General features: G+C 45.8%; 1 protein-coding gene across 1 annotated transcript in view; it reads left to right on the top strand.

Annotated features, from left to right (window-relative positions):
- The window catches only part of CFAP77 (cilia and flagella associated protein 77), a 59780-nt gene that overhangs the window by 31278 nt on the left and 1452 nt on the right, over positions 1 to 27050 (top strand). Inside the window, exons 2-5 of the mRNA XM_065695363.1 lie at positions 4291 to 4390; positions 4807 to 5035; positions 17525 to 17627; positions 19138 to 19233. Of these exons, the coding sequence (XP_065551435.1) occupies positions 4291 to 4390; positions 4807 to 5035; positions 17525 to 17627; positions 19138 to 19233 (528 nt within the window). The remainder of the gene's footprint in view (positions 1 to 4290; positions 4391 to 4806; positions 5036 to 17524; positions 17628 to 19137; positions 19234 to 27050) is intronic.

Below are 27050 nucleotides of genomic sequence, written 5' to 3'. Positions count from 1 at the left end.
CCCCAGAGGCTTTCAGTAGCTCAGTTCTGATGTATCCCTGCACTTTGTAGCTCACTGCCTTCTTAGAGTGTAATCAAACATCAAGCTAAGTAGCAAATAAATCTCCCGATCTCATAAGCTGCACAGCAAGATCATGTAAATGCAAATGAAGGGCTTGATTTCAAGCTGTCGCGGGGGGAAGGAGGGAAAAATGCTGGGCCTTGTCACCGCAATCACTTCACTCTGAAAGTGCAGTAAATCTGCAATAATAATAGTAATGGCAACGTGACGGGAGGCTTTACTGTACAAGGGGGTGTAATGAAAAGTGGAACAGAAGGTAGGGAAGGAAGCAGAGCCTGGCAGGCTGGAAATGCACCGGCAGAGGGTTTGCAGGCATCCGCAGAGCAGAGCCATCCAGGAGGGGACAGGGCAGCCCCAGCTGGGTGGATTTGCCCAGCATCCCCTCCCAGTAAAGGGCTGCCTCAAATACAGGGATTAAATACCCATGCCTCCATCTCTCACTGTACCTCTCTCTGCACAGACACATCTCCTACCCCCTCTTGCAGTCTCAGTCCTCTCTAGAGCATTGGGCCATAAATACCAGCAGATGAAACATACAAGTCTTGCAACAATGCAACAAAACCTAGAATCCTTCAAGGTTTTGTACTTCTTACACCTTTGCAATGCATCCACCTCTCCGAGAACCATGTGCAAGACTTCCTCTTCCTTCACATCATTTTCCAGCACCATTAGACACTCAAATGCAAATCCAGGGCTCAAATTCAGGGCTGTAAAAGTCAGAAGCTACCTGGCAAAGGCCAGGGAGCTCTCCATGTACTCAATGCTGCTTGCTTCTCAGCCAACCAGGGTATTCCCACTGTTCAAACATCACCACCACTGCACTGCAGTCAGTCTGAGCATGGCATCCTCCAGACCCAGTTCAGGTACACCTGGATCAACCATGAAAATTATTGTGTCCAGGGGGAAAGAATTCATTAGCTGAGTCCTTAAAGACAGTTTGAGAGAGCAAACAAAGCCTCAGCACACGTCTCTCAGCTCTGGGAGGAGGTGATGATCTCTGCAGGATGCTCAGGGAATGCTTCAGGAAGAAGTCTAGAGTTGTCTTTTCCGAACAGGCAGGATAAACAGTATTTAAGATGCTGGATTTTCCACGCTGAGGTCATAAAGGGAGAAAACTTGCAGAAGGAACCCAGAGAAAATTAGGACCGCCTGGGATGCAGAGAGAGACGGTTTTAATTAGAGCCAAGAGGTGGGAAATAAGGCAGAGAAATGACATCTTAATGAGGTTTAATGAAGTTGTCTGCTGATGGGCACAGCTGTCAGACAGATCTGTATTCCAGCCAAGCAGCTTTGTGACAGGCTAAACCTGAACACAGGGAACAGTGCTGGAACTGGGGAAGAAAAAAAAGGACCTTCTGCATCAACTTTGGCTCACTCTCCTCACTACTCTACAACACAGCTCTCCTACAATGCCCCAGGACAAACAAATGAAATCAGCCCATGAGGCTGCAACAGCTTTTTGCTAATTTATGAATGAGAAAGTCCGTAATCTTGGATTACACTGAGCAAGAATCATTCCTGCTTCCTCCTTCTCCCCTTCTTTGCCTTTATGGGGAAAAGATGTTGGCAGGCAACCAGAGCCCTCTGAGTCTGTTGATTCTCTTCAGGCACAGGTTCTCTCCATGTTCAATTTATCAGACCAGATTCCTTTTCTTTAATTGTTACCTACCCAGCACCTTCAACTTTCTTTATTCAGTGCAAAGAGACTGTAAATGCCATCCAATCATAAAAGGAAACAGCATGCACTCATTTGGCAATGGACTAAACACCCAACTGTGCAATCTTTAAATTCCCTTATTTATTCTATTCTACAGAGCTCTGCATTCAAAGGTCTGGAAGCAGTTTTACCACAGGTTACAAGCCTCTCTCCTTACCTGCAGTTTCCTCCCATTTGCCACACCTTTCCCATCATAGCAGATTTCTGACCTCACGTATCTGATCCAGTATCAGAACATGATCCCTGAAAACAGCCTTTTCACAGGCATCTGAAGACCATAATACCATTTCCCTTGTATACTCACGACAAATAATCTACAAGCAAGCTGGCATACAAATGCCTGTAAATACCGAAGAAATAGATCAGCAATGAAAGCTACTTTATCATCCCTGACACCAGTTTCTATGCTTTGCACGAGCTCCCTAACTCACACACAGCATGCACATATGGTTTAGCACTGTCGTGTGGTATTTCAGTTATGGTAGCACTAAAAGCCTGCTCACTCTTATCATGCTCAGTGCTGGACACATTTGCAAGGGACTGTCTCTTCCTCTGCTAGAGGTTCACAGGAGGCAGCTAAGGGAATGCAACCATGTTATGCACAGATAGCCAAGCTGATTGCTTTCAAAAAGCTGTTTGCAACAAGGGATCCTTGCACAGGACAAGGAGCCTGGTGGGGGGGTTGAGCCTATCGAAGGATCTTAGCAAGTCCAGAAAACTCATTTTCTGGTGAACTTGTGCTCCTGAAAGTCATGAAAATACCACGCTGGCTTTATGGTGTAACAAGTGCACGGATTAAACAGGCTAAGGTGAGCCACCTCCCTGCCAGATCTGAGAAGCAAGACCTTGGGTTTACCTGAAAGCATCTCTGAACAAGTTTGCAGGGCCAATAATCCCAAACTGGCAAAGCTGACAGCCAGCTTGCCAGGATTTGCAAAGGGGCAGAGCTGTTGTCACAACACAGACAAGTCACTCAGGCAACCGGGCACGATCTCACCCCTGAGCACACCAGTGGGGAGTCAGTGACACAGCCCCTGTGTGCTTTTTATAGAGACAGGAGCTGAGAAACTCCAAACTGAATGCACAAAAAAAAATGGCTTCAGGCAAAAAAGTTTGAGGAATTACAAGCAAATTCTAGAGCCCTCAACAGAGAGCCCTCTGGGAAGGCACCTAGTTTGGGCAGGGGTTATTAACCTTTGCTCTCCAGGCAAAATTGGCTCAGCCTGCACCGAGGGTGACACGGAACAGCTCAAGCTGCTCAGCAGCATCATGCACACTTGGTGAGTACCCTTTTACAGCATGTTGGAAAGGGACGACCAGGCTGGCAGCATACAGCAATGAGGCCCTGGCCAGGGTTTGCACATTGCTGGCTGGAGCAGAATATAAATGTGGGTTTGGACGATGTTCCTATACAAGCAGCTACAGTAAGCTGTGTTCCTTGTCAGTCACTGTACAGCCTCAAACCGCCATAGTGGCAAGTTGGAGATGGCTCATTTTCAGTCTTACTCTTTCACTCGGTCCTTGCAGAAAGGGCTGCATTTGATTCAGCTTCTCCTGATCCAGAGAGTGTTCACTCTGGAGTGTAATAACAGCCATCTCAATGTTAATGTTCAATGATTCACCATAAGCAGCACAAAGTAGGATTTCAGCACTCCCAACGAGACCTGCAAACACCTACAACACCCTTCCCATGGAAAACAACCTGTCCCAAAGCACCCACACCATGCCTCAGGGTTCCAGAGGACCCTGCTCCAGCTTCCCCTAGCCAGAGCTCACAGACCCAGGCTGCCAGGCTCTCGCCCCTTCCCTCCTCCACCACCTCCCTTTCAAGAAGCAATAAGGTTTCAAGACACACACATCCTGCAGTGACTTCACCATGGAGATGGGAGGATAGAGACAAAGGGGTGAAGGGAGGTCAGTTAATCCCACAGACACCACCAGGCTGGGACACACATGGGCTGGGGAAGAGTTCATTTAAAAACTAAATAAAAATGAGGTCATTGAGCTCAAGTTCTCTTTTCTGTGCTATAAACCTCAGGCTCTGCTCCCCCTTCTTCATTCCCCTTATCCTCCCCCTGCAACATGCCTTGCGTCTTGATTATTCACAGGCAGGAGTGGCAATATGATTGTGCTTGGGGAAATTTACATTAGTTTTCTAGAAAGATGCACAACTTAGGAATAACTCAAAAGGAAAGCTAAGACTTGGTACGGTCTCCCCAGCAAAGACTACAGTGGGGCATCCCAGCCAGAGAGAGATTAGCCAGACAAGGAGACTTCAAGTCTGTGTATGTTGAGTCAGGATCCCTGTTTTCAGCAAAGCTAGGTACAAACTTGTGTGAATTCAGCTCTAGTGAAGCCTCATGTCTGCCATTTCTTTTGCACTGTGACGCTTGTGCAATGGGATTCAAATCCTGGTGCTTGTGGCCATGTTCGGTTACAAATTTATGTTTTCAGGGACTTAAGCTAATCAGGAAAAGTCTTTACATTTCTCCTTTAACTTCGCTCTTCCACAGGCAGAACTGGGGAAGCCCCAGAGAAACTGCTACACCCTGCCAGGCACAGATTTTGCATACGGGTTGTACACCAAGAGGACAGATGGAGGAGTCCCTGAAGGTACGACACCACCACTAAAATACAGACCTGCAACAAAATCCTAATGCTGGCAGGGAACCTCATCTCCTTCCCAGTGCTCTTTAATACTTCTCATCAAGCTGGGGGAGAAGAAATCCAACATTCCCCACTTTAATTAGCATCACCTGAAATTAACTATTTCACTCTGAAATCAGTCTTGCTGAGCAAGCCATTGTAAAGGGTGCAAAGACAAATGATTCAGATGGAAGATATCCCCATATGAAATGCAGTGGGATAAGATATGAAGTTCACTCCATGGTGAAGCCATGCAAAAGACATGCACACCATGCAAGGCCCTTGGACATGATGCACAAACATCAGCCTGGCTTCCCCAATAGAAGCTACCCAAGGTACCTGATCTTCTTCTCCTTGTCTCTCATGTTTCCTTCCATCTGCAGCAATAGGCCACTGGAACACCGTAAAACCCAGGACTCATTTAGTTCGGGAGATGCCCCGAGACTACATTGCCATGAACCGCAGTGCCCTGAAGGCCGGTTATACCACAGCCCGTGAATATAATTTGTACTACAAGGCAAAGGACATTCGGCGCAAGGATGATGAAAACAGTCGCTTCAATAAGTGTCCTCCTGAACTACCTGCAGACGTGACTTATGGCATCAAAACACAGTAAGGGGGAAGGCTTGGGTCCCTTCTCAGAATGAGACTATCCCTTCCTACCCTCACATGTACATCTCCAACACATCTCAGCTATCACAGTCCCCATAAAAGAGGTGTCCTGAACCTGGACATGCTGCAACTGAGTCACAGCATCACTTCCATGTCTGATTGCACCAGTGTGCCAGATAATCAACTACCTAAATCTAATCTAGATGCCACAATACATCAGCATTTCACCTGTGGCACTAAGAGCTTGGAGCCTTTTAAAAATACCTTCAGTGCAAATCCTTCAACTTAAAGGAACATGAAAAGTTGTAAGCCAGAATGATGGCTTCCCAGGGTCAGAAAACCAGAGCAACAGCATTTCTACTTGTTTGTATTGGTATTTCCACTGGTGCAGTTGAGGATGAATTGAAGTTCTTTATCCTTCCCTCTCCCACTGGGTAGTTCGCCTCCCTCATTGAGCAGAACGGAGGCAAATAAGCCCTTTCTTGCTTTCTTGGGCTCCCTCCCAAGAGCTGGCGCAGAGAGCCAGTACATGCGGCTCTCCCAGCAACCCTCTAGAAGGGCATAACCCTTGCAATGCAGCAGGTTGGTTAAAGCTTCACACTGAGTTAGGTCTTCTGCATCGCAGTATCTTCTGAAAGACTTTTACAAAGCATCCTGCATACACGAGTCCTACCTGAGTTTCAGATACAGCACTTAGAAGTGACCCATTTCACATCTCCCTTGCATACCAGCTCTCAGCTGCCTGCTGTGCTGCTTTCTCTTAGAGAAACTGGGAGTCTCCAGGGAGAACACTGGCACCTTAGACTCCCTTCTAGGTCCCTCCACCGCCTGTCCTCCACAGAAGCGTGAGGGAGGCTGGACAGCACAGCAGTGTGGAAGAGCCAGTGTGAGTCCAGCACAAACAAGTGCTCAATGCCCCTGAAAGGGGCTCCGAAGCAGCCTTGCTGCTGCTAGAGCAGTGTGTTTTCTTGCTCTGTGGAGGTCTGGATCAGACATTAGGTTTCATTTTAAGAGCTGGATAATAATCACTACAGAAAAATAACAGCAACAAATTCTAGAGAAGAGACATGATGAATGGCATTGTGTATTTTACATGATAGTAAATGGGCTTTGCATATGCAAATTGAATGGATTTTAAAATGGTATTTAATGACAATTTTCGTAGCAGACATTAACATTAATTGCATCAAAATGAAAATGTAGCATTAGCTTGCTGTTAGCTGCAAATGCCCCAGCTATAAAGCTTTATCTTTATCAGTATCAGCCCTCACCAATGTGACAGGGCTGCTCTGCAAATTGCAGGCAAAAGGGCTTTTATGTTGCAAAAGTATCCCCCAATGTAGACCAAAATCAACATCAATTTTGCTTTATTTCTTCATAAACGGAGGTTAAATGGCTGCCTCTAAGAAGTCTAGGCACGTTTCAAAAGTTTGAAGGAAAATCTGCAGACCCTACAATAGCAGAAGTAGTGGGAAAGGGCTTTTAATTTAAAGTTATTATTGTACAACTTGCCTGCTTCTTAATAGCTACCTTTTATGCCGACTGATTGTATTTATCCCTTTACTTTAAAAGCACGTTACAGACAAAATCAAATTACTGGGATTACCAAAGAGCTGTTACAGCCATTTCAGTAAAAGTGGGAATTTAACATACTTTTCCATGACTAGCAAGTTAAAGATACCAGCTTTGTTGAGCACTACCCAGCCCAAGCCTGTCCCTAATCACAGCCAACCAGGTTCCCCAAGACCTCCTCTGTTAAAAGTTATTTGGTTATCAGTGGATTTAAGTTGATTCTGCTTTCAGACTCTGAGTTCTGTACGGTTGCATTCTTAGTGCTAATTGGGAAGGCAATCACAACATGCTTGTCTAGGGCAGAAGAGAACAATGGCACACAGTCTTTTTCCCTGACTTCAAGCAGACTTCCTTGCCTTTAGAAATGCCCACCTTGATAAATGCACCAGGTGCAGTGATGTTTTTCAGCAAGAAAAGAGCCTGTGTGTCATTCCCCAATGTATACAGACAGTACAGCTGAGAAGGCCAGAGAGCAAAGGTTTCTTCCCATTGCATTTGAAGCGGCTGCAGCCACTCTGCCTGATGATGGCAATACTATGGGACAATCCCCAGAACACCAACACAAACGCTCCTAATCTGCACCCATAGCCCCATTGCAGCTGCTCTGCACAGCTGGAATTGCAGTTACTGCCAGCATGCAGCCCCAGGGCTGGGCTGCCTCCCCAGGAACAGCAGCACAGGGGGTTATAAAGGCCAAGCAACTCGGCAGCTGTCACAAGAATGGGTTTGTGGTCATGCAGCTGTCAGCAGATAATGTGCAGGCGCTTCTCAAGCCCTGACAACATATCCCCAGCCCCTGGCCTGCGCTGCTAAAGGCTTCTGTCTCCTAAAGACACCCAGGTCAGGGGTTCTCTGTAGGCTTAAGTACAAGAGCTCTCCTGGATCATCCCAAATAGTAATGAACACAAATGCTGTGGTTGCTATTAGTGCCTTATTAATCACACCCTGGCCCTGCTGCTCCTTCTAGCATGGAGGATTGCTTACGTCTCTGCTTTCCGTTCATAGCGGATGTGTGCCGCATGGAGCATTTCACAGGCAGTGTCAGACACTGGAGCGGGCTTTCTGAAGCTCCAAGGCTTCTTTCTTTTCCTGGGATATTTACCTTCAAAGGTCACCCATATCCCTCTATTAATTCCCCGTGGACATCTTCCAGGGGAGAGGAGCAGCTCTGCTTTTTTGCTGATTCCCCGCCATTCTCTCCCTCCCTTTTCCCAGAGAAATGTTTGCTACGAATCATGAGGCCAGCTTTGTTGTGAGAGTCATAAAAAGGACATTTTTCATCTCTCCTTTTTCCTGCTCTCGCTCCCTTCTCTCTTTCAGTATCAGACAGAGATTTATTCCCTCCCTGATGCCTGTGGCATTCAGAGCTGGGAGGGGTCAGGGGAGGCACTGATGGGACGATAATAGATAATACAGTGGTTCCCCAGGGTCTTGTCCAGCTCCGTAGCCGATCCATCAGCAGGCAGTGCTCGTGCCAAGGTCAGCAGTAACGAGGATGTGGTAGGGTCCCAGCCTCCCCCATGGGGCATCCTCCAGTCAGGCTCCCCCAGTTCATGCCTTGGCTTCTGATCTCTACAAGAGCTGCCTTGTGTAAGCTACAATTGCAAGAGAGCACATGTCCATTGAGCGTAACACTGGGGTAACAATCATGTTACAGTGCATGCATGCTCAGCTTCACTTGCCCCAGCTCTCATCCCCACTGCAAATAGGTCTACAGGTTTTCTTTCACAGAAAGTGCTCATCATAGGCAATACCCCTCCTCTAGGAGCTAAAACCATTCCCCATCCACGTGCTTTGTGAGTGCCGCATTACATAGCCATAAGATGTATGCAGATTTGGGTTGCTGTCACCCTGGACCCAAATCCCAGCTCCTTTCCTTTAAAAATAACCCCATGACAGTTCTACTAGCAGGTGTATTCACCCCTATACTCTTTGTGTAATTACCTTGTTTTATAAGAGGGAGGATGCAGGGCACTGAGTAGGCTGGGTGTTTTGATGATATTGGAGATCTAAAGACACAGAGTCTGAAGACCTCCGGAATTTTCACCAATGTTAACACAGCTTGTTACTCAAGGTGCATTTTGAAACTCCAATAGATGTCCAGACCCACATTTATCCCCCTAAACACCTTCTCTGATTGAAGTTCAACGTGCACTGAAATTAGCAGACACTAGTCATTTTTGGAACTAGAAGTAAGCACAGAGACGTGGATGCTGTCTACAGCTGGATTTCAGATCACATTGATTTGCACAAGGTCACACAAGGAGTTTGAAGCCAAGACACACCAGCACACAGTTGGTACCCCAAACACAAGTTTTCTCCCCAGGAGCTAGCAGTGCAGTGTGTATCCTCAGCACGAGCACACTCTCCAGCATTTCCAGGGCTGCTTTTAGAGAAAAGCTTTCATTTGCTTCTTAGTAGTGCAAGTTTCCTAATCCTGCATACTATGTCCCAGAACATATTCCTGGACTCAGGGACTGCACAGACATGTCATTCTCTGCCATTCTACACCTGAACCTCCTTCAAACCCTGCATGGCCATAACCCTGCCTCCAACATGCTGCCATCCACTTGGCAGTTGGCCTGTAGGTTGGGCTGACCTTGGGTGTGCTGGCAGGATTTCCCTGGCACTCTGTCATCCCTGTGTCTCCTGCCGGGTCCCCCCCTACTGTCTGCCTTCGCTTCAACCGTCCCTTTCCTGAATTTCACATCCCATTTTCCCTCTAACCATCCCCTCCTGCCATTCCACCTCCTATTCTCCAAAGCTGGTTTTAATCCTTTGGCAGCTGCTTTTACCATGTTCCTGCAGCAAACTCACCTCTCCAAAGCATTTGGTCATTGCAATCTTTCTTCTTCAAACTGTTACAATTGGCCAAGAGCATCAGTTATCCAGTACCTCCTCTTTTCTTTGTATCATGTGCAATTGTCCTATCGCTCTGTTGACAATTGTTTCACTGGCCTTTAGCAGCTCAGCTGTTACTTTGGCTATCCCTGCAGCTTCCTGGCATAACTGACTGCTCTGTCCTTATCTTTCACCTTCCCCGAGAAGGGAGGTTTCAATGCTCTTGCTTCTGCATTGCAAGTGGCCTTTCTACCCAAAGTGTCCATGTGTCTGCACAGCACCAAAGTTTAGAAAGCTGCCCAAAAGGTACAGAGATATTTCCAGCGTCCCTTTGGCACACACAGTGCCCTGGTGTGCTTATTTTGGGGACACTTAGAGAACATCTCAGGTCATTAATATATGGCCCTGGAAAGAAAAGCTAATCTAGCTATAGACCAGCTGCAAAGATATGCCAAAGAAACAATACTGAAGAGCAGAGGGTGTTCCTGGAAAGAACCCACCAGGAAGAGCTGGACAGGCACGAAGGATGAATATTCGAGCAAGCCCACATCTGAGCCATGATCACTAGAAACCAAACAAAAAAAGATACAGTAAAACCACAAAAAAAAACCCAAGATTGGAGCAAACAAATTCTAGAAAAGTAGTATCTGAGCTCTGACAAAACAACTTGTAAAAATGTAACACAGTGATTGGAATCGCTGTCAGGCTGAGGCACCAAAAAATGCAACCAAGTTAAAAAATATAGGACTCCCATCAGTTCAGATAATTGCATATCCTACTCAGTTCCACAGCAAAGGCACTTTGTGTTTCTGCCACCATTCTCACATTGCTAAGATAAGAATTTCTATTTCAGGAATAATTTCCTTCTACGGGAGATGCTCCAGGCTGGGTATGTGCTCCCATCGCTGTGTGTACATCAGCTACCGCAGAGCTCCCAGCCACATCTGCCTGGATCATGCTGCCTTGTGCCCGGGTGGCTGCATCTCATTGGGCAGAACTCTTTCCAAAAAGCACCCTGAGTGCACCATGGTACTGGGTCTCCTTCAGCGTAGTTACTGCAGTTTTAACAGGTTTTGACTGCTTCGGGCTTTCATCTTTAAAGAAAACAAGCAGCCAAGTCATGCTTTAGCATAAGGCTCGGGTCCTGCACATCAGCCACAGAGCTGGGAAAAAAAGAGATCTAAAGGAAGAGATTTAGATCCCTTATTACCAACGGCATTACACTGAATAGGAATGTAATTTACTCCCTCAGCTGGCTGTTGTTCATGGGTTTATCTCCATTGATTACAACTGGCTGAAGAATTTCTTCCAAGCTTTTACCATCTAAAACTTCTTCATGCCACAAGTGGACATTTTTTCCCCTGGAAAACTTCTTCTGCAGTCTGCACAATGAAAACCTGCATCAGGGTGAAATAACCACAGAATCTCTTTTGTGAAAGCAAAGCTTTCCAGCCCTCATTGTCATCTTTTCCTTTCAAATGAAGTAATGCTCCCACCCAGCCAGGGAGATTCAAGCATGGGATGGAGGTCAAGGGGAAGACCTTGCTCTTCGATTTGTTTTGCTCAGCATCGTGGGCTTTTTTTCCCCCTTGTTTTTTTTACTCATCAGGATGTTTTGCATTTGTTGATGGCTGCAGCCTGAGCACTGTTCACTCAGCCATGGATTGAGACCTCCAGGCAGAATAGCTGTCCTGTAATCACCTCCCACCTGACTTTCGGAGGGTAACAGAAGACAAATGTGTTGAAGACAAACTAAATCATCTTCAATTAAGTCAGCCAAAGGCTATCTGCAACCCAAAAATCAATGCTAATACACAAATTCCATCTTGTGAACCCAGTTATTTAATGGGCAAGAGCTTGCTTGGTATCTTCACTGCAAGATGTGTTCCGTGTGTGCATTTAGGACCGTTACAAGTATACATCTCACTCTTGGCCTGGGAGGGAATAGTAAAGCAAATTGGTGCTCTTGTAACCATGTGTACTCCTAAGTACAGCTATGAGTATCTGATAAATCTTTTAAAGTGCATGTTTACAATGGATTTTATTCTTTTTACTGTTCTATACGTATGAGCCCTCTGAGCAAAATAACACATCCTCTGACACTTACAAGAAGCCACTGCCTCATTGGCTGCCCACAGTGAAATACTTTATATTGTTATTTCCTCATCCAAATTACAAGGATTGTAAAGAAGCTTCAGAAAAATCAGAGTAATCAGTGCTTTGATGGCACAGATCCTGCAGCTGCCGTGTGGATTGAGGACCCACTATTTCAAGTGAGAGTTTTGCCAGCCCAAAAACTGCAAAAAAAATTGGTCCCCAAGTGTTTTCTACCAATTTTTCTCTTGTTATTTTCTTCAGTGGTTAATGGAAAGTGAGGACAAGTGGAGATCATTTAAAAATGATCTTTCAGGCCTCTCCATGGGTTTATTGCCAGGACCTATTTAGAGAACCATAAAGCTGTAACTTTACTGTATAGTCCACAAGCTTCTTAGGAAAATGGAGAGCTTTTACATTCATAGCCTGCTTGTTTTGCCATCTCTCCCTCTCCTCACAAACACACCCAATACACATATGTGCAGGGGCTGCCAGAGCTGCTAATTGAATTCACTGTTGTGAAAGCGTTAACAAATTGTAAGTGACCTTTTATACAAATTTCAAAGTCAAGAATTCACCACTAACTGCACATCCCTCTTCTGCCATTCACTGTTATGCAAAACCCACAAACAATTAAAAGAAATAATGAAGAGCCCAGCGGCCTCTTTCCTAATGAGCTGCAGGAGGCAATGCTTGGGAGTGTGGCTAAGTGCTTCAATTACCTCGGCCCTCCTCACTGCCCTTGTTAGACGAGACGGGTCCAACCGGCCAAAGGGGAACAATTAAGGCAAGGCAGAGCCAGGCAGTTTGCAGGGGGATACCAGGGCTGTGCCGGCTCTCACACAAGGGCCAGAGCTGTAATCATACCCAGATTCCTGCTGGAGACAAATTAATGGTAGATGGATTGCTAGCTCCAGTCCATTAGTAATGAGGAAGGAAGGGAGACAATATAGCACTACAAGGAAACTGTAATCAGAATTTTCCTGTGCTATCAGCCCCCTTTCAGGGCAGAAGGACCTGAGCATTAATGCCATACTGCCGCCTGCATTGGTGCCAAGCACCCAAGGCCCCAAGCAGAATCACAGACCCCAGCTTGTGCTTTACGTGCTAAAGATAAGCTGCACCAAGAAGCCACACACCCCAAAGATGCTGGAGACCAAACTGGTTCTGGATAAGAAACCAAATGGAATGGATTTGTCTGACCTGGCTTTGAGCGGGGAAAGATCTCTTTATGGACACTACTACCACAGGACAAACTCTTCCCATCCTGAAGTACACAAGAAAAGAACACAAAGGTGGTGCCCCCTATAGCTGTCTCCCCTCTGGACTGACAACCCCACAGACAGGTCCTTGCTGTGCAACAGAAGCATATCATTTCAGATGGAAGGACATCAACAAGGACTAAACCCCCCTGAAACCTCATTAATCTTTCAAGAAAGGGTTCAGCTTTCAGGATAGGCAGTGGTTTTGCAACACAGCTTTAATACCACAACTGTAAAATATTCTATTATATGATTATCTGTTGCATAAGCATCCACACAGGGACAGATCCTGCTGCCACTGAAATCAGAGCAGCAGTTTTGGTGCTGCCCAAACATCTGCACAGCCACCAGGGAGCCAGCACCTGTGCACATCCTCTGCTCCCTTACTCTGCTTCCCACTGGAGCCTGTCCTGACCAGCAGCAGGAACAGTGCAGCAGGAGCTGTGCAGCTCTCTGCCCTGGCTGGAGAGCTACCTGGAAAATCCAAGGGCTGAAGTTTGCACTCAAATATTTACAAACCCCTATGCTTTTGAATTATACAAGAAAAAGGCTATCGCAAGTCAAGTTTCATCATTTTACAGCACAACTTAGCAATTAAATTGATTGCACCTTTTAAGCTGGTATAAACCCCCTTCCTGAGCAAAGTCCTTTGTATCCACTTTTACCAAGTACCTTTCTTTTTTTCCTCCAGTTGATATATAAGCCTCTGAAAATAAGTTTGAGAGGAGACTGACAACCTTGAAACCTCAAGAGCAGCATGGCATTGACGGGTGCTGCTCCCAGAGCCGAGTATTATAGCTAGATTTTAATTTCATTTTAACAAAATAGCTGTCTCCAGTGGAAGAAGCATCAAGAGCTAAATGAGGACCCGTCTTGAGCTGAATCACGTTGAACAGACCTCGGCACTGTCATTGATTTTCTGGGAAGAAAAAAAACTGCCTCTGGCTACTAAACCAAATTAGTAGTCACTGATGACCAATTATTTTGCCCCACTGTGAACGGAGAGACGTACTAAAATTCCAGTTTGTCAGACCCAAGGCTCTCTTCTCAAACACCTTTCAACAAGCATGTACCAGAAGCCTCTCAGATGGTTCTGACGCCTTCCTGTTTTCGGCAACTTCTTCTCCAAAGTTTTAATGAGCTGCTGCTCTGAGGATGGCCTGCCAGAAAGTGAGCCCTTCCCAGCTCAATAGAACACTATTTGGCATGGCACAAATCACAGCTGTCAGAATTCATACACACATACACAAAAAAAATGTCAGCCTAATGTTTGCAAATTATAATTACCGTTTCTCTTGCATGTCCCTGGTGCCTTCATTTTAGATAAATCCCAGCTCTGAGGTATCAGCTGCAAAGCACTGAAGGCTCATATTGAATGGAATAGATTTAACTAGTTTGTAGCTCATTTAAGGCCTACACTGTTTTATTTTAATATTGTTAATACTTTATTATACTTTTTAGCATTGTTTTCACAGTAAAATAGCCTATTAGGAGGCTGCAGCTTCTTTTCTAGGAGATTTCTGGCAGACTTGCATACCACATTGCATAACCAAGCTCGCAGGTGCTTGTCATTTCAGTTGAAAATAGGTCTGTACCCTGACTCTTGAAAGTAAATTAGACAGAGAGTCTATTAAAGAGACAGGAACTGTTTCAGGGATAATAGTTTTGAAAATGTGCACAGATAAATCTTAAAATATTTAGGAAATGTCAGCATTAGAAGTGGCTCCAACTATTTGACTATAAAAGGAAGCATCTGATTATTTTTTTCCACAATTATAAATAATTTGTTACATCCTATCAGAACTTCTTTCCCTTTCCCGTCTGCGGCAGGGTGGTTGTGCCAAAACAAGGAGATCTGAGCTACTCTGAACAAGATGGATTTTAACCCACAATAATTGTTTTCAGTGGATGCTTCTCCTGCTCTCCCCTCAGCATCCACGGATGACAGCAAAATCCTCCCAGTTCAGAGGAGTGACATCTGGGCAGGGTGACAAAAGGTAACAGAACACACAAGCCATTTACTCCTGTCCTTAAGTAACACTAGGCAAGAGGACGTTTTCCCAAAGGCCAGCTACAAATGAGAAATCCTGTCACACTTCCAAGTGGCACTGATATCAAGGCCAAAATTCCCCATCCACTCCGATGAGATCAGTGTTTGACCTACAAAGAAAAAGCCATCTCGCTGAAATTTCTCCAGTAACTTCAGTCAAAGTGTGTTACCTGATATCCCCTGTTCTTCCCCGCTTCATCAGTATTTCTCTCACAAGAGTCAGGAAAAGACAGATGAAGCTTCATGTCCTACAGCCCCACCAGAGCTTACGTGCATAACTAAGCACACAAGTCATTCCCACCGATTTCAAAGAGGCAGTTCATGCGTGTATCATTCCAGGCATGATTCTATACTTTGCTGGATCAGGACTTAAATGCGATTAATCACACAGCAGGGAAGGATCTCTGAAGAGCATCAACCCAAATGTGTCCTTTCAAGCATTTACTTACAAGCCAGCTGTGGACTAATCAGTCACCAACTGGCTGGTCCAGTGGAGATGGTAAAAGTCACCTCCATAGAGATGTGAAAACACATTCAGCTACCACAAAAATCAATAATCAAACACTACACACAAAGGCTCAATGTTTTCCTATGTCCCTCCCCGCTACTTCTGCACACCAGGCAAGCTCCTGCCTTGGAGAGCAAAAGGACAGGCCAAGGAAACAAGCCCATGTGCAAAGCTCACCATATGCTTGTGCCAGAAATCCCAAGATTTACTCCATGCAATAATACTGGAGACCTACCCAGAAAACAAGACACTTGACCACAGGTTTGCCGTATCTTTCATCCTTTGCAAATATTTCGCCCTGCTCTGATCAGTAGGAAATGCCAAACTGGAAGGGAAGGAGAAGGGACAACAAAGGGTAAATGTTGGGTGTCACCTTTGGCACTGGGTGTCTCCAGATAACAATCTGGAGCAGCACAGCTGATTTGTAAGCAAAGCCTTGAAAAGCCCTGCAGCATGTGATGTATGAAACAGGAGGTCTGCAGAAGGATGTCTCCTCTGATATGAATGCCCCCTCGGGATGTATATTGCTGGATTGCACATCTAGTATCATTAGAAAACACGACCATAGATTAGGCTCTTTTGAAGCATGTGGTGTGCAATAATTAAGTAATAAAAGTCACCACAGGGGTGAAGGAACAAGAAACGGAAGAGTTACTATTTGCATATGCGCTGCTGGTGCCCTCTGTGATAGACAAAGATTCTCGAGACTGCTAAAAGCTGGCTGCTACTGATTTTTGACCTACTCCTGCCAAAAGCCATGAAGCACCAGCTCACCCTGTGGCACATGGGCTCTCTAAAGAAAATGACCTTCTGGTGGAGATGGTGGCTCAGAAGCAGCCCAGCAGTTAGTCCTATCCCTCAGTGTCTTCCAGTTGGTCTGAACAGGCAGGGAAAGCACTGCCTTTCTGTCACAGGAACTGCAGCTGAAGGAGCTGCAGGCTACAGGTGAGAGCAGAACTGGTGCTCCACAGTCCCCGGTTGCTGCTGAGATGGAAGAATCCCTCCCCAGCAAGGTGTGCAAGGACAAGGACCAACAAAACTTGAGGTTGGGGCCCTCCATCACCTTCAAGCATTTGCTTCTGGGGGAAAAGAATAGCAGCAGGACCACAGCAATAACTGATATGCTGTCCTCAAGGCAAGAACCCTGCTGCTGCCACTGCCAGTTCTGCCTCCCATGCTGATGAAGTATCCTCACTTGCAAGGACCAGGACTCAACCATTTCAGGCTGCAGCTCTGCCACAAGCTGGTCAGGTTAACACTGGCTCAGAGCAGCTGAACAGGACACTGGCCAGCAAGCAACTGCCTTTTACTTTTACTGAATCATGGTCATCTGTAGCACCTCTCTGCTGCTGTCTTATCCTGGCCAGGATGCTCCTTGGTATGCTGCTTCAAGGGGCAAATATATCTGTGCAGCTGAGGTACTAGATCAGGGCTTAGCATTCCAGCTCCCCTTTCTGCTGCTTTGAGTCAATTTTTATCTCTATTCAGACTGCTTAGGACAGCACTTACTCCTCTCACCCAATCAGTCATTCCATGTGTTTGTGGAGTTCGGCATACCACAGTAGTGAGATTTCAATAGCAAACCCAGTGTCACTTTAGCAAAACCTACTTTGCACCCAGTGGTTCTTCCACACAGCTGCTATGGCTGCATCAGCCTGGAGGGGACCCAGCCAGAGCTGCTCCTATGATCCCCAGGGTAGCAATGCGAAAGCCCAGTTCTCTGCCTCCAAACATTGCTCCATTCAGTGCTTTCATTACCCACCATCAGGTATCAGCTGGGAAATGTTCTCCTGGAGCCATAGCAGGGCCCAAAGTTGAGCCATAGTTGTGGTGCTTTGTGCATCCAGCACACTGGGGCTTGAGCAGAGGTGACAATATGGGCCCTGTAGAGGGTTGTGCAAAGACAGAAATTGTGCCAATTCTGGGAAACGCTCTAGCACAGTCATTCTACAGGTTATAACAAGGGCATGCAGGCTGTGGAATAGGAACTGAAAAAGCATCTGCATTCAAGGCTTTCTTGAGTAAGAGAAAGCCTTTTCCAACGTGAGTATAGCTGATTCTCACCAGTCACACTTTCCAAGAGCAGAGATATGAATCAGCATGGGGAGGTAAAGAGATATTAACACTGGGGATTATACTGTTGTGTTTTCAATGTTTTGCAGGTCTTGCACTCCCTTTTTTGACCTCCTCCACCACAGATACCAGCAGCTGTGGATGGAGCAGCAGAGAGCCCTGACAACAGCCGAGCGAGCAGAAAAGAAAAAGGTGATAATGCTCCAGCAGTGCTTACCCTTGCTGTGCATAGCACTGCTACCCCACAATGGATGGGCTTCCCTCAGCTGAGAAATCATCCTCACTGACTATTAAAAGGCTGGTGAAGCCTAACAAAGATGAGCTGCTTCCCAGATAAGATGGGCCTGGCTTCAGCCAGAGCATCCCCTGTAAGGGCAAACACCAGTTATGCAAGTCACAATGTGTGTGCTCAAGAGACAAAAGAGAAGGTGGTGTTTGTGGGGTGTGGGGTTAAGTATTTTTGTATCTGAAGCCATCCATGGGACCTGAGCAAGTTCTCCAGGGCAACAGTGCTTTGGCTAATGCCTTTCAACATCTTAGACACCTATCCCACAGAGATACTTTTCTACCTATCATCAAGCATCTGTCTGCATCAGTATGCCTCTAGGTACAGGTTGCCCAGCTAAATTCCCCATATCAATTAAAACAGAGGCTCTGGTTCTTTTTGCATTGCTACAATAGTAAAACACCCTGCTGTAACAAAGAATTAAGTTTCAAATTAGCTTTGGTGTTTATGTCATACTCATGCCAGAAGCTTTGCAGGCTATCCTTTGGACAGCATCAGCTCTGCTCAGGTTACCTGTGACAGTGGACAAAGCAATGGAATAATCAACAAATGGACCAACATCAGCTCTGATCCTGGCATGGTGTGGTTGATGCCAGCACCCAGAGCAGTTGTTAGAGTGCAATGCTGTGCTGTTAAACAAGCCAATACTGTAAGAACATTTAAAAGCAGCCAATGACTGTTTTATTAGTTAATGGCTCAAAGAAGAGTCGAGCTAATATGGTAATGACCAATTTCAATGGGTTTACTGCCACCACAAACTATGCTTTATAGTTGAAGTGCAAGAATAGTGTTCTTAATTAGCAGCTACTTTATGGATACACAAGCCTAGGGTGCTCAAAAGTGCATCCCTACCTTATCTATTAATGATAGATGATCAAGTTCCCAAAGACTGCAGCCACCAATTACTCAGTTAAAAAACCACATCCTAGACCAAATAGCAGACAGATTCACTAAGGTTTCACAGTGGCTAAAACATTCACCAGGTACCTGCACTGGCTCATGCGGGGACTATGAAGCACTGCAAGCTGCAATTAATCAGGAAAGCAACACACAGGACAGCCAGGAAACCCTCCTGTAGTGGGAGTGGCGGAAGTGACTTCCTCAGCTAGCGATGAGCCATTGCTCTAGCTCAGAGCACAGGCAGCAGTCATCTCACTGGGATGCCATTTAAAGCAGACACAGAGCTGGAAGCTGCTCATGTTTGGCTCATCAGTATGTTTTAGATATCAGTATTGGCTGTGTAGACATGAAAAACCACCCAGACCAGGCACTTGTGATCACCCATCCAAAGAGACTTTTAGTCTTGTTCATCTCTGTGTCATTACACTGCCTATATACCTTCTACATCATGACACTATCCTGATGTATATAGATCTGCAGCCATTTCAGCCCATTCTTGTTTACCTTTGGTTGCAGAAAGAGAAAGTACGTGAAACTCGCACCACATTCCTGCGAAAAAAGCCACTACCTCCAAAGGAGGAGTCCTTCTGGCACCTGCCCAGCTTGGAGAAGGTATGGAGCACTTGCCTGAACTCAGGGACACCTTCTAACCTAGCCCACATGCCCTGATAACACAGGGTCTGGATAGGAAACACCTTAGTATACAACGAAGGTAGACACAAGGCTCTTCCTCAGAGCTCCCAGAGATTCAGACCCTAAATGGTCCTGCACTGAATACCTTCAAACATCAGCCAGTTTTGGACTTCAGGGTGGGGTACATTTTTGCAGCCATAAGACCTGGAAGAGAGGCAGCAGACGCCCAGGTAAGGGTTTAATGACTTATTTTCTGACTTGCATGCACTTTCATGCCTTTTCACAAGATGAAAAGCATATTTTTATGTCCTACAGTTAGTACTGGGTTGGCCTTTGTTTTCTACTGGTATTCCCACAGCTATCCTACACAAGCAGAACAGCCAAACATATATTTTGGTAGCCTGCCATTTAACCACCTCCACGATAACCAATTTAAACCACATCAGAAGTTTCAAGGAGAATTTTTCACCCTAAGAAATAGCTTTCCAGAAAGCCTGCACTTTTGAAACCTCTCTAAACTACCTGATCGACAATATTCACCCTGAGACTGAGCAGAGGGTCTAGCCAGGTTACAGATGTGCGTGACACTTCCTTTAATTGATCCAAATAAGAGCCAAGGTGAAGATTTCTTGTTCTAGCAATGGGATCTAAACACCTCCCTGAATTCTTCTGTGCATCCTGCTATGCTCTGGGGTAGTTGTTTGTATTCTGTTAGCTATGTTTGTGGCGTAAATTACAGGGAAGCTTCAAGTGAAGAGCTACGGGGTATTTCAGGAAGGAAGGAAAAGAGCTGGACAAGCAGAATGGAAAGGAGACTCCAGGAAGTCTGAAAACACTGAAACCCTGCAGGGAGTTTACGTGGCCAAAATCATATCTGGCATTGATAGATACCACTGCAAAGAGCCTTTCAGCCCTCTGCCTCAGCCCTTGTTCAGATGGGGTAATTTTTTCTTGCCATTGCTGTTGATTTTTAACTGCAGCTTAAAACAACAAAGAAGGCTTGTGACTTCCTGAAGCTAATTTACTTGTGCAAGTTGGAGAGTTTCAACCAAGAAATGTGTTTTGCACCACCTTGATGTATTCCTCTTACGTCCTGTCTAAGACTGTCCGATTAGCATATGTCAGTAATCACTTATTCCCCACTGCCTGTCAGCACAGAGCTGCTGCTGCAGCTAGTGTCAGGGAAAGAACATGACCGATCGCTGTTAAACAGATTGTGTAAGTCACACGAGATACTGGGGCAAGCCTCCTCTTTAGAGCTCCTCTCACCCCAGACCTTTCCATCACTATTCATTTTTCAGCCTGTGTTTTTCTTCATGCTTTCCCTTTTGTTTCATCCATGACTGTGGTTGGGTTTCTCCCCCCAGACACAGCTCTCAAACCCCTGAGTCTTTGCTTCTCCTCTCTGCTTTTCTCCTTCCTCTCCTCTTCCCTTCCTTCCCAGAAGCAGCATCTGGGGAGGAGGGACAGCTCACTTTGCACAGCCCCTGCAGATTTCCTGTACTCCTCCTCTCTCATTATGTTAACCTAGAAGGTTTGCCTTTCCCCAGCTGCAGATCTAACAGGCACAGCCCATGTTAAATCTTGGATCAGGAAACTCATTATTCACTTGAGGTTCAGTGCATGGTTTCCTCCATAAAAAAATAACTTATCTTGAACATCCATAAATGTTTACTCAATTAGAAGCAATAACAACCCTCAAAAAGTTAATGATTCCAAAGACACTTGGTAGCCTCCAAACTGTGCTTTAACTACCTCTGTAAAGCTGGTGGTAGAACAGTCTTGAAAGACAAACTGGACCAACCTATCAACCAAACTCAGGGTCTTCAGGTGTTGCTATCAATTCTGCCTTTATGAGGGTGACAATAGAGAGCACTGCTCCAAAGAAGTGAAGGACCTTGTTCTTACAGTGTTTCTGTCCTCATGAAACCTTTTTCTCAAGCTTTTCTGTGGTTATGGATAACTACTTTATGGCTTTATTTCTTTTAAGAGCCAGTGCCCTGTGAAGGCCAGCAGTTGGCACTAACCACTGTAGGCAGTTTACCAAAATACTGTCTTTAATCCATATAACACCCTTGTCCTACTGCTCAAAAAGAGGTAGGAAGAGCAACCACAAAAATATCACTTCACAGAAAGCTTGTTAGCAGACTCCCACCTATTATTTGCAGCCTTCAATGACACTGACCTGCTCTGGCTATTACAGAAGGTGCTCATTACCTGAGAACAACTTCAAACTCTGGGCACATACATTCAGAGATTGCACATCCCTGACCAGAGCCCCACTTTAGACTATTTTTCCATGTGACCCGAGGCTGGTGCAAGGATGTGATATGTCCTCAAGCTACTCGCCCTTCTTGTCACTCAGTTACCCCTGTCATCTGGCATGATGCCTTTCAGCCTGGCCTGCTCTGGGCCTGGGGAAAGCACTGCAGAGCACCCAGCTGCTGAGATCATTGTAGCCCAAAGCAGGGGGTGGCAGGAAGATGAGGTTTTGCTCCTTTAGACCCATAAAAATCACCAATGAGGGTTTTTCTATTCCCATCCTGACCCCTTACAGAGAACTGCAGAAACTGGGCATGGATGTTAATACTGGCTGTTAATCTGGATTTTCCATTCAGTCCCTGCAGGACTATCTCCTGGCCCCATGCTAGAGCATGCAGAGGAAGTGGAAGACAAGAAAACAAAGGAGCTTTGCCATCCCACTAATTGCCTCTGCTTGCTCCCTGCATTGCCAGGGCTGCATGCCATTACATAGTCATTCGGTCAGTAAAGTATAGACAAATTGACTATATTTTCATTTGGATTTAGGTTTCAGCCCCACTGCTTTAGAATAATGACCCACACTGTTAAGCTAACCGGGTGATTTACAGGTTCTCCCACACTGGGTGATCACTCCTGCTCCACGTCTCGCTCTGGAGGACTGACCTGGCTTGTGGTCTCCTGGGCCCTCTGGCTCACTGAGACAAACAGGTCACAGGGAGACAGTCATGTCCTGATGGGCAGTTCATTAGGGAAAGTTGCTGAATTGGAGATTTCTTACACAAACCAAACGGAAGTTAACTCCTTGCTCACCTCAGCAAGATTCTCCACTGCCCTCCTCTTCCTCAAGTCGGCCCTCCCCAAGACAAACAGCCTCTGCCTTGCTCTGCCTGCAGTGACGTGATTCCTGAGCTCAGATTTCGCCAACATAGCTGGGACTATGGACCAAGACTTCATTTATTTGTAGATGTAGGACTACATTCCATGGTGTCTGTACCTCAGGCATGGACATAAGTATACCCCTGCGCCCGGTGTTCACGGGATGTACCCTATCCCTGTTATCACTCATCACTACTCACCATGCATCCAAGCAGAATGACATCAACCAGACTCTGGAGAGGATGTTGTTGCCTAAAATACAGCATCCCCACAGCCTTGCCTCTGCCAGTCCAGGGTGAGGCTCCAGCTACCTCCATCGGAATATCTGATAGTCACAATCCAAACCAGTGAGTCAGCACTAGCCATTCTGCAGTCGATTGCCAGCTTTCTGTCAAGTCAACCAGAAGGATTCAGGACACAACACCTCACGCAGCAGCAATGTAGGACACAATTCACCTGTGTGTCAAAATAGCTCCATGCATTGCATGTCACTGACACACACCAAGGTTTTTCCTTTGCTCATTAGAGGATTCCAGCTTGCACAGGGTGGCTTTTCAGGGAGAATAGTCTTGTTTACTTGACCAAACAGGGGAAGGAAAGAAAACGCAACAACTTTGGACAACATTTTTGTCAACACACACTGCCTTCCCCAGCAGATGAAACAGGCTGCACTCGATGCGCGATATGAATAAGCGATAAGCAATTGACGAGCAAACGTTCGGGTACCTTGGCAAAAGACTTAATTTGCAACCTGGCACTAAATCAAAGGCTCTGTCAACGGCTGAGCGGCTCTCCCGCATATGCCTTGCGTTACCTGGGAAAGCTCTGTCAGGTAAATTTCCACTGAAAGTAATTAGAAGAATCCCCACTGTATAAACTTTGCAGCAAAATTCTGGGCTCCAGAATTTGATTCTCACCAGGGATCCGATATCTGCTCACAGCCTGATCCTTCATCAGAATTAACAGTTGAAGTTTAACACATACACACAAAAATGTTCCACATTTCTTTTTAATGCCTTACCTCTATTTTTGTCTGAAGAGCTGAACTGACAAGCACAGCTCACGTAATCTTGCAACTGTTGTCTTGTAAGAAAAGCCATAGACTCTGTTTAAATAACCTGGGCTTAATGCACACAGTGGGTTGACTTTCTAGATATGGCATTTATCCTCCCCAGGTTTGAGGGCAACAAAATTTCATGGAGTTAAAGTGTTCCAAAACTTGTCTCCAGGGGCCTAAATAGTAGTTGAATAATACAGCAATGAGTTCAAGAGCTTTCTGTCACCATGGTGCAGATCAAACCTCCCTTCAGATGGGATTCTGGCTGACCAAGAAAAAAAGGAAATAATCAGAAAATCAGTGTCACCTGGCGGCTGTTCAATGGTCCAGCCTTTCTGGTATTCCTTTTGCACACATCCTGGACACTCAACTTCTTCATCACACCCTAATGCCATGCTCAGCACTTCTTTGTGCCTCCCTGAAAGACATAGTAACCCATCATTCCTCTGCCATTTTCATTGCTCTCAAACATCTCCCAGTTGACACAGGAAAACAACACCCCTGCACCATCTCCAGGCCAGGCTCCATCTACATCTAAGCCTGGGTGCCCAAAGACAGCACAAGCAACTATCAGCAACCAATGCCCATTGCTGTTACAGAGCATTCACACATGAAGGAACAGATCTGGAGTGCCTGCAGTAGGGTAAAACTACACACAGAGTGTTGAGTAACAGGTGAGCACCAGCCATCGCTTTCAGTGCTACCTACTGTTTCATACACAAATCTGCAGAAGTTTTTTAAATGGACTTGGGATTTCATTCATGGACCTATTCTGCCTTCTGTCAAGATGCTGTTTACCAACAGACAACTTAGTCTGAAGTAAAGCTTCTGCCTGGCATGAAAAAGCTCAGGACTCAAATCTCGAACACATGAGGTCAGTATGAAAACTGCCACTCTGGTCTGATACCAGGACATCTACCAAGAGGGGTACACATTAGGTTACAGCTCCAGTGGGTTAACTCTCCTTTACTCATCCTATTGTACATACCAAGTGACCGTGGAACTTCAGCAAACATCTGTGACCCTTATTTTCAGGCAGCAAAAAAACCTCCCAAATCTCTGTGGGGCATTAAATACAGCAGCCAAAAGAGCTATTTGGAACATTCCTGCATTTGAAGCAGATAAGGATCATTTAGCCCAGACTCCCTTGTCCTGCCTTTCCCTATGTTCTTAGAATTAGAAAGGTGGAGAGAGAAAAAACTAACCCCATTCATTAAACCAGTAAAGAGCACTACTGCCAGGAAAAGCCACAGTATTTGTAACCTTAATAATCCAACACACACCTCCAAGCACAGCTCATCTTGGACAAAATAACGTCTGTTTTAAAAGTACCTGCCTCTCTCTAACTTGTCATGGCATTTGTTGACAACCCTATTGAAAGCCTCTCTCAATGCAGCTGTGAAGGATCTTTCAGCACCTCTTTCTCTTTCCTAGACAGTTTTTGAAAGGAAAGGGAGGAAAAAAAAAAAAAGCCATCAATACAGGGGGAAAAAGGCATCAGCAGCCAACATCAGCTGATGAAGCGTCTCACCTGGGCCCCCAGCACACCGCCTCCAATTAAATCAAAATGGTTTGTTTTTAATGGTCTTTTACACTGACAAGTGGGCTATCATTCCAGGCCTAGAGAGCTGTCAGGGAGCCGAGGCAAATCCTCCGTTGATAATGCCCAATGCTTCCAATTAGGAGCCGAGGCCGCTCCTGGCGCACTAACGATTCCCCAGCCTCCCCCAAGGCCCCTTCGGCGCTGGCTGTTTCGTCTTCCCTCTTCCTCCACCACAAATTACTGACACAAAACGGAGGCGCCCCGGTGCCTCCTCACCACACCGGGCCCCGGCCCTGTTGGATTTAATGAGGCGATGGAAGTTTTTGCGGATCTTTCGCTAAATTCTTTTCTTGTTTGACAGCTGCTTGAGTGTTGACCTTATAAAAGATTTAGTGTTTCTCATTATTTTCTGTCAAGCTTTACAAGTGATAGCTTCACGGAAATCATTTGCATCTCGATGTGCGCGCACGTGGGGTTTTTGTCTGTACGGGGATGCTCGGCGCGGCGTGCGTCAGTGTGTACACCCTACCCCTCTTCACATTGTATTTTATTCCCCCCCACCACCCCCCCCCCCCCCCCGAAAAAATATCTACAAACATGGAACTGTTGGGTTTGGGAAGAAAGAGAAAAAGGAACACAAACAGGAAAGGACTTAAAAGGCCAAGGATTTGTTAGACTCCTGTAAATGAGGGAGGTTTTGAAAAAGGAGTAGAGATTGGTTTCCCATAAAGAGAGCTCAAGAAAGTGTTTTGTCACCCTGTAAAAGGATTCAGTCGAATGGATGATGGAAAAACAAGGCTGAGGCTAGGTGCTGCTTTGCTGTTAAAGTGAAAAATGGCACAAGGCTGGGAGGCTACCTCTGAGGAGCAGGCAGAGCCAGGCAGGTACTGGAAGAGGAATAGGTACAGCCACATCTCCCTGAAGCCAAGCATGGGTCCTACAAGGGCAGGAGGAGAGCCTGGTGCTGCTTGTTGCTTGCTTCAGCCCTTTTTACGGGCTCTTTCTCAACACCTCCCACAAATCATTACAAACCATTTAATCCAGGTACATTAATTAGCACTTCCACCCAGTAGCTAAGCTTACTGAGCACCCAAGGGTGCTCACAGTGCCCAGCACCTCCCGCACCAAGCCCACCATCAACAGCACCCACAAAGCTGTGGTTGGTCTCTGGAGTATGTGTTCTGCTGCTGTCAGGAGAGCTCTGCCTTCCCTGTACCAGCTTAGCTTTTCTGTCTCCCACATGCTATTTATTAGTCCTCCATTAGCATACGTGCTACTGCTTGCAACACATATGTGGTTGTACTAATGCTTGACAAGTGATCATTTACAGTCCTCAGATTCAAAACACTATCATAACTGAGAAACCCAAAAGAAAATAACAGCCAAATATATATTAAAGTTTTAGGAATGCTAAGGTGTTTTGGTATTGCCCCTTTAATTCTTTGAAGCAAGCACTGACATTACAACACCCCAGCTGCAAGGGTCCTGCAGGTTTTAATCTGTCAATGACAAATACAATGAACAACAGCAGAACATTGCATCTAATCAGCAGCTGAAAACCATTGCAGTTCCATCATCCTGCGAGGAAAACCACCAAGCTGCTGCCTACAAACTGTGTTCCTGTCCTGCTACAGCCAGTGCTCTAAATCCATGGTTTGGACAAAATCCTGGTGTAACAGCCCATGTCCACACCAGAGCAATGGTGAAGATCATCAGCTGTGTCTAGAGGAAGTGTCTTTGGGTTCATCATTTAGAATATGAATTAGAAGTATCAGAGATAAGGATCCATCACTGGCATTGACTTCTCAACACCAGTCTCTGTCATAGTAAGACCTTTGACCCAAGAACATCCTTATCTTGACTCTAATTTCTAGCCCTTGTTAGGAGAGGGTCTGTCATTTTTTAAGCTAGCACTTGTCCCCTGTCCCACACCTGGTGCTTCCCACTTACTCATGCTGAGGGCAGAAGCTGGCATCCCTCACAACTTTGTCAAGGCTCTGCTAACTTTAATTACTGACAGTTGTGGCTCAGTGTGACATTGTTCACCTGGGAGCTCTC

Source organism: Lathamus discolor, chromosome 15 (assembly GCF_037157495.1).
Source record: "Lathamus discolor isolate bLatDis1 chromosome 15, bLatDis1.hap1, whole genome shotgun sequence".
Lineage (NCBI taxonomy): Eukaryota > Metazoa > Chordata > Aves > Psittaciformes > Psittacidae > Lathamus > Lathamus discolor.
Note: the sequence above shows the minus strand (reverse complement) of the source record. Positions and strands in the feature narration are given on the sequence as shown.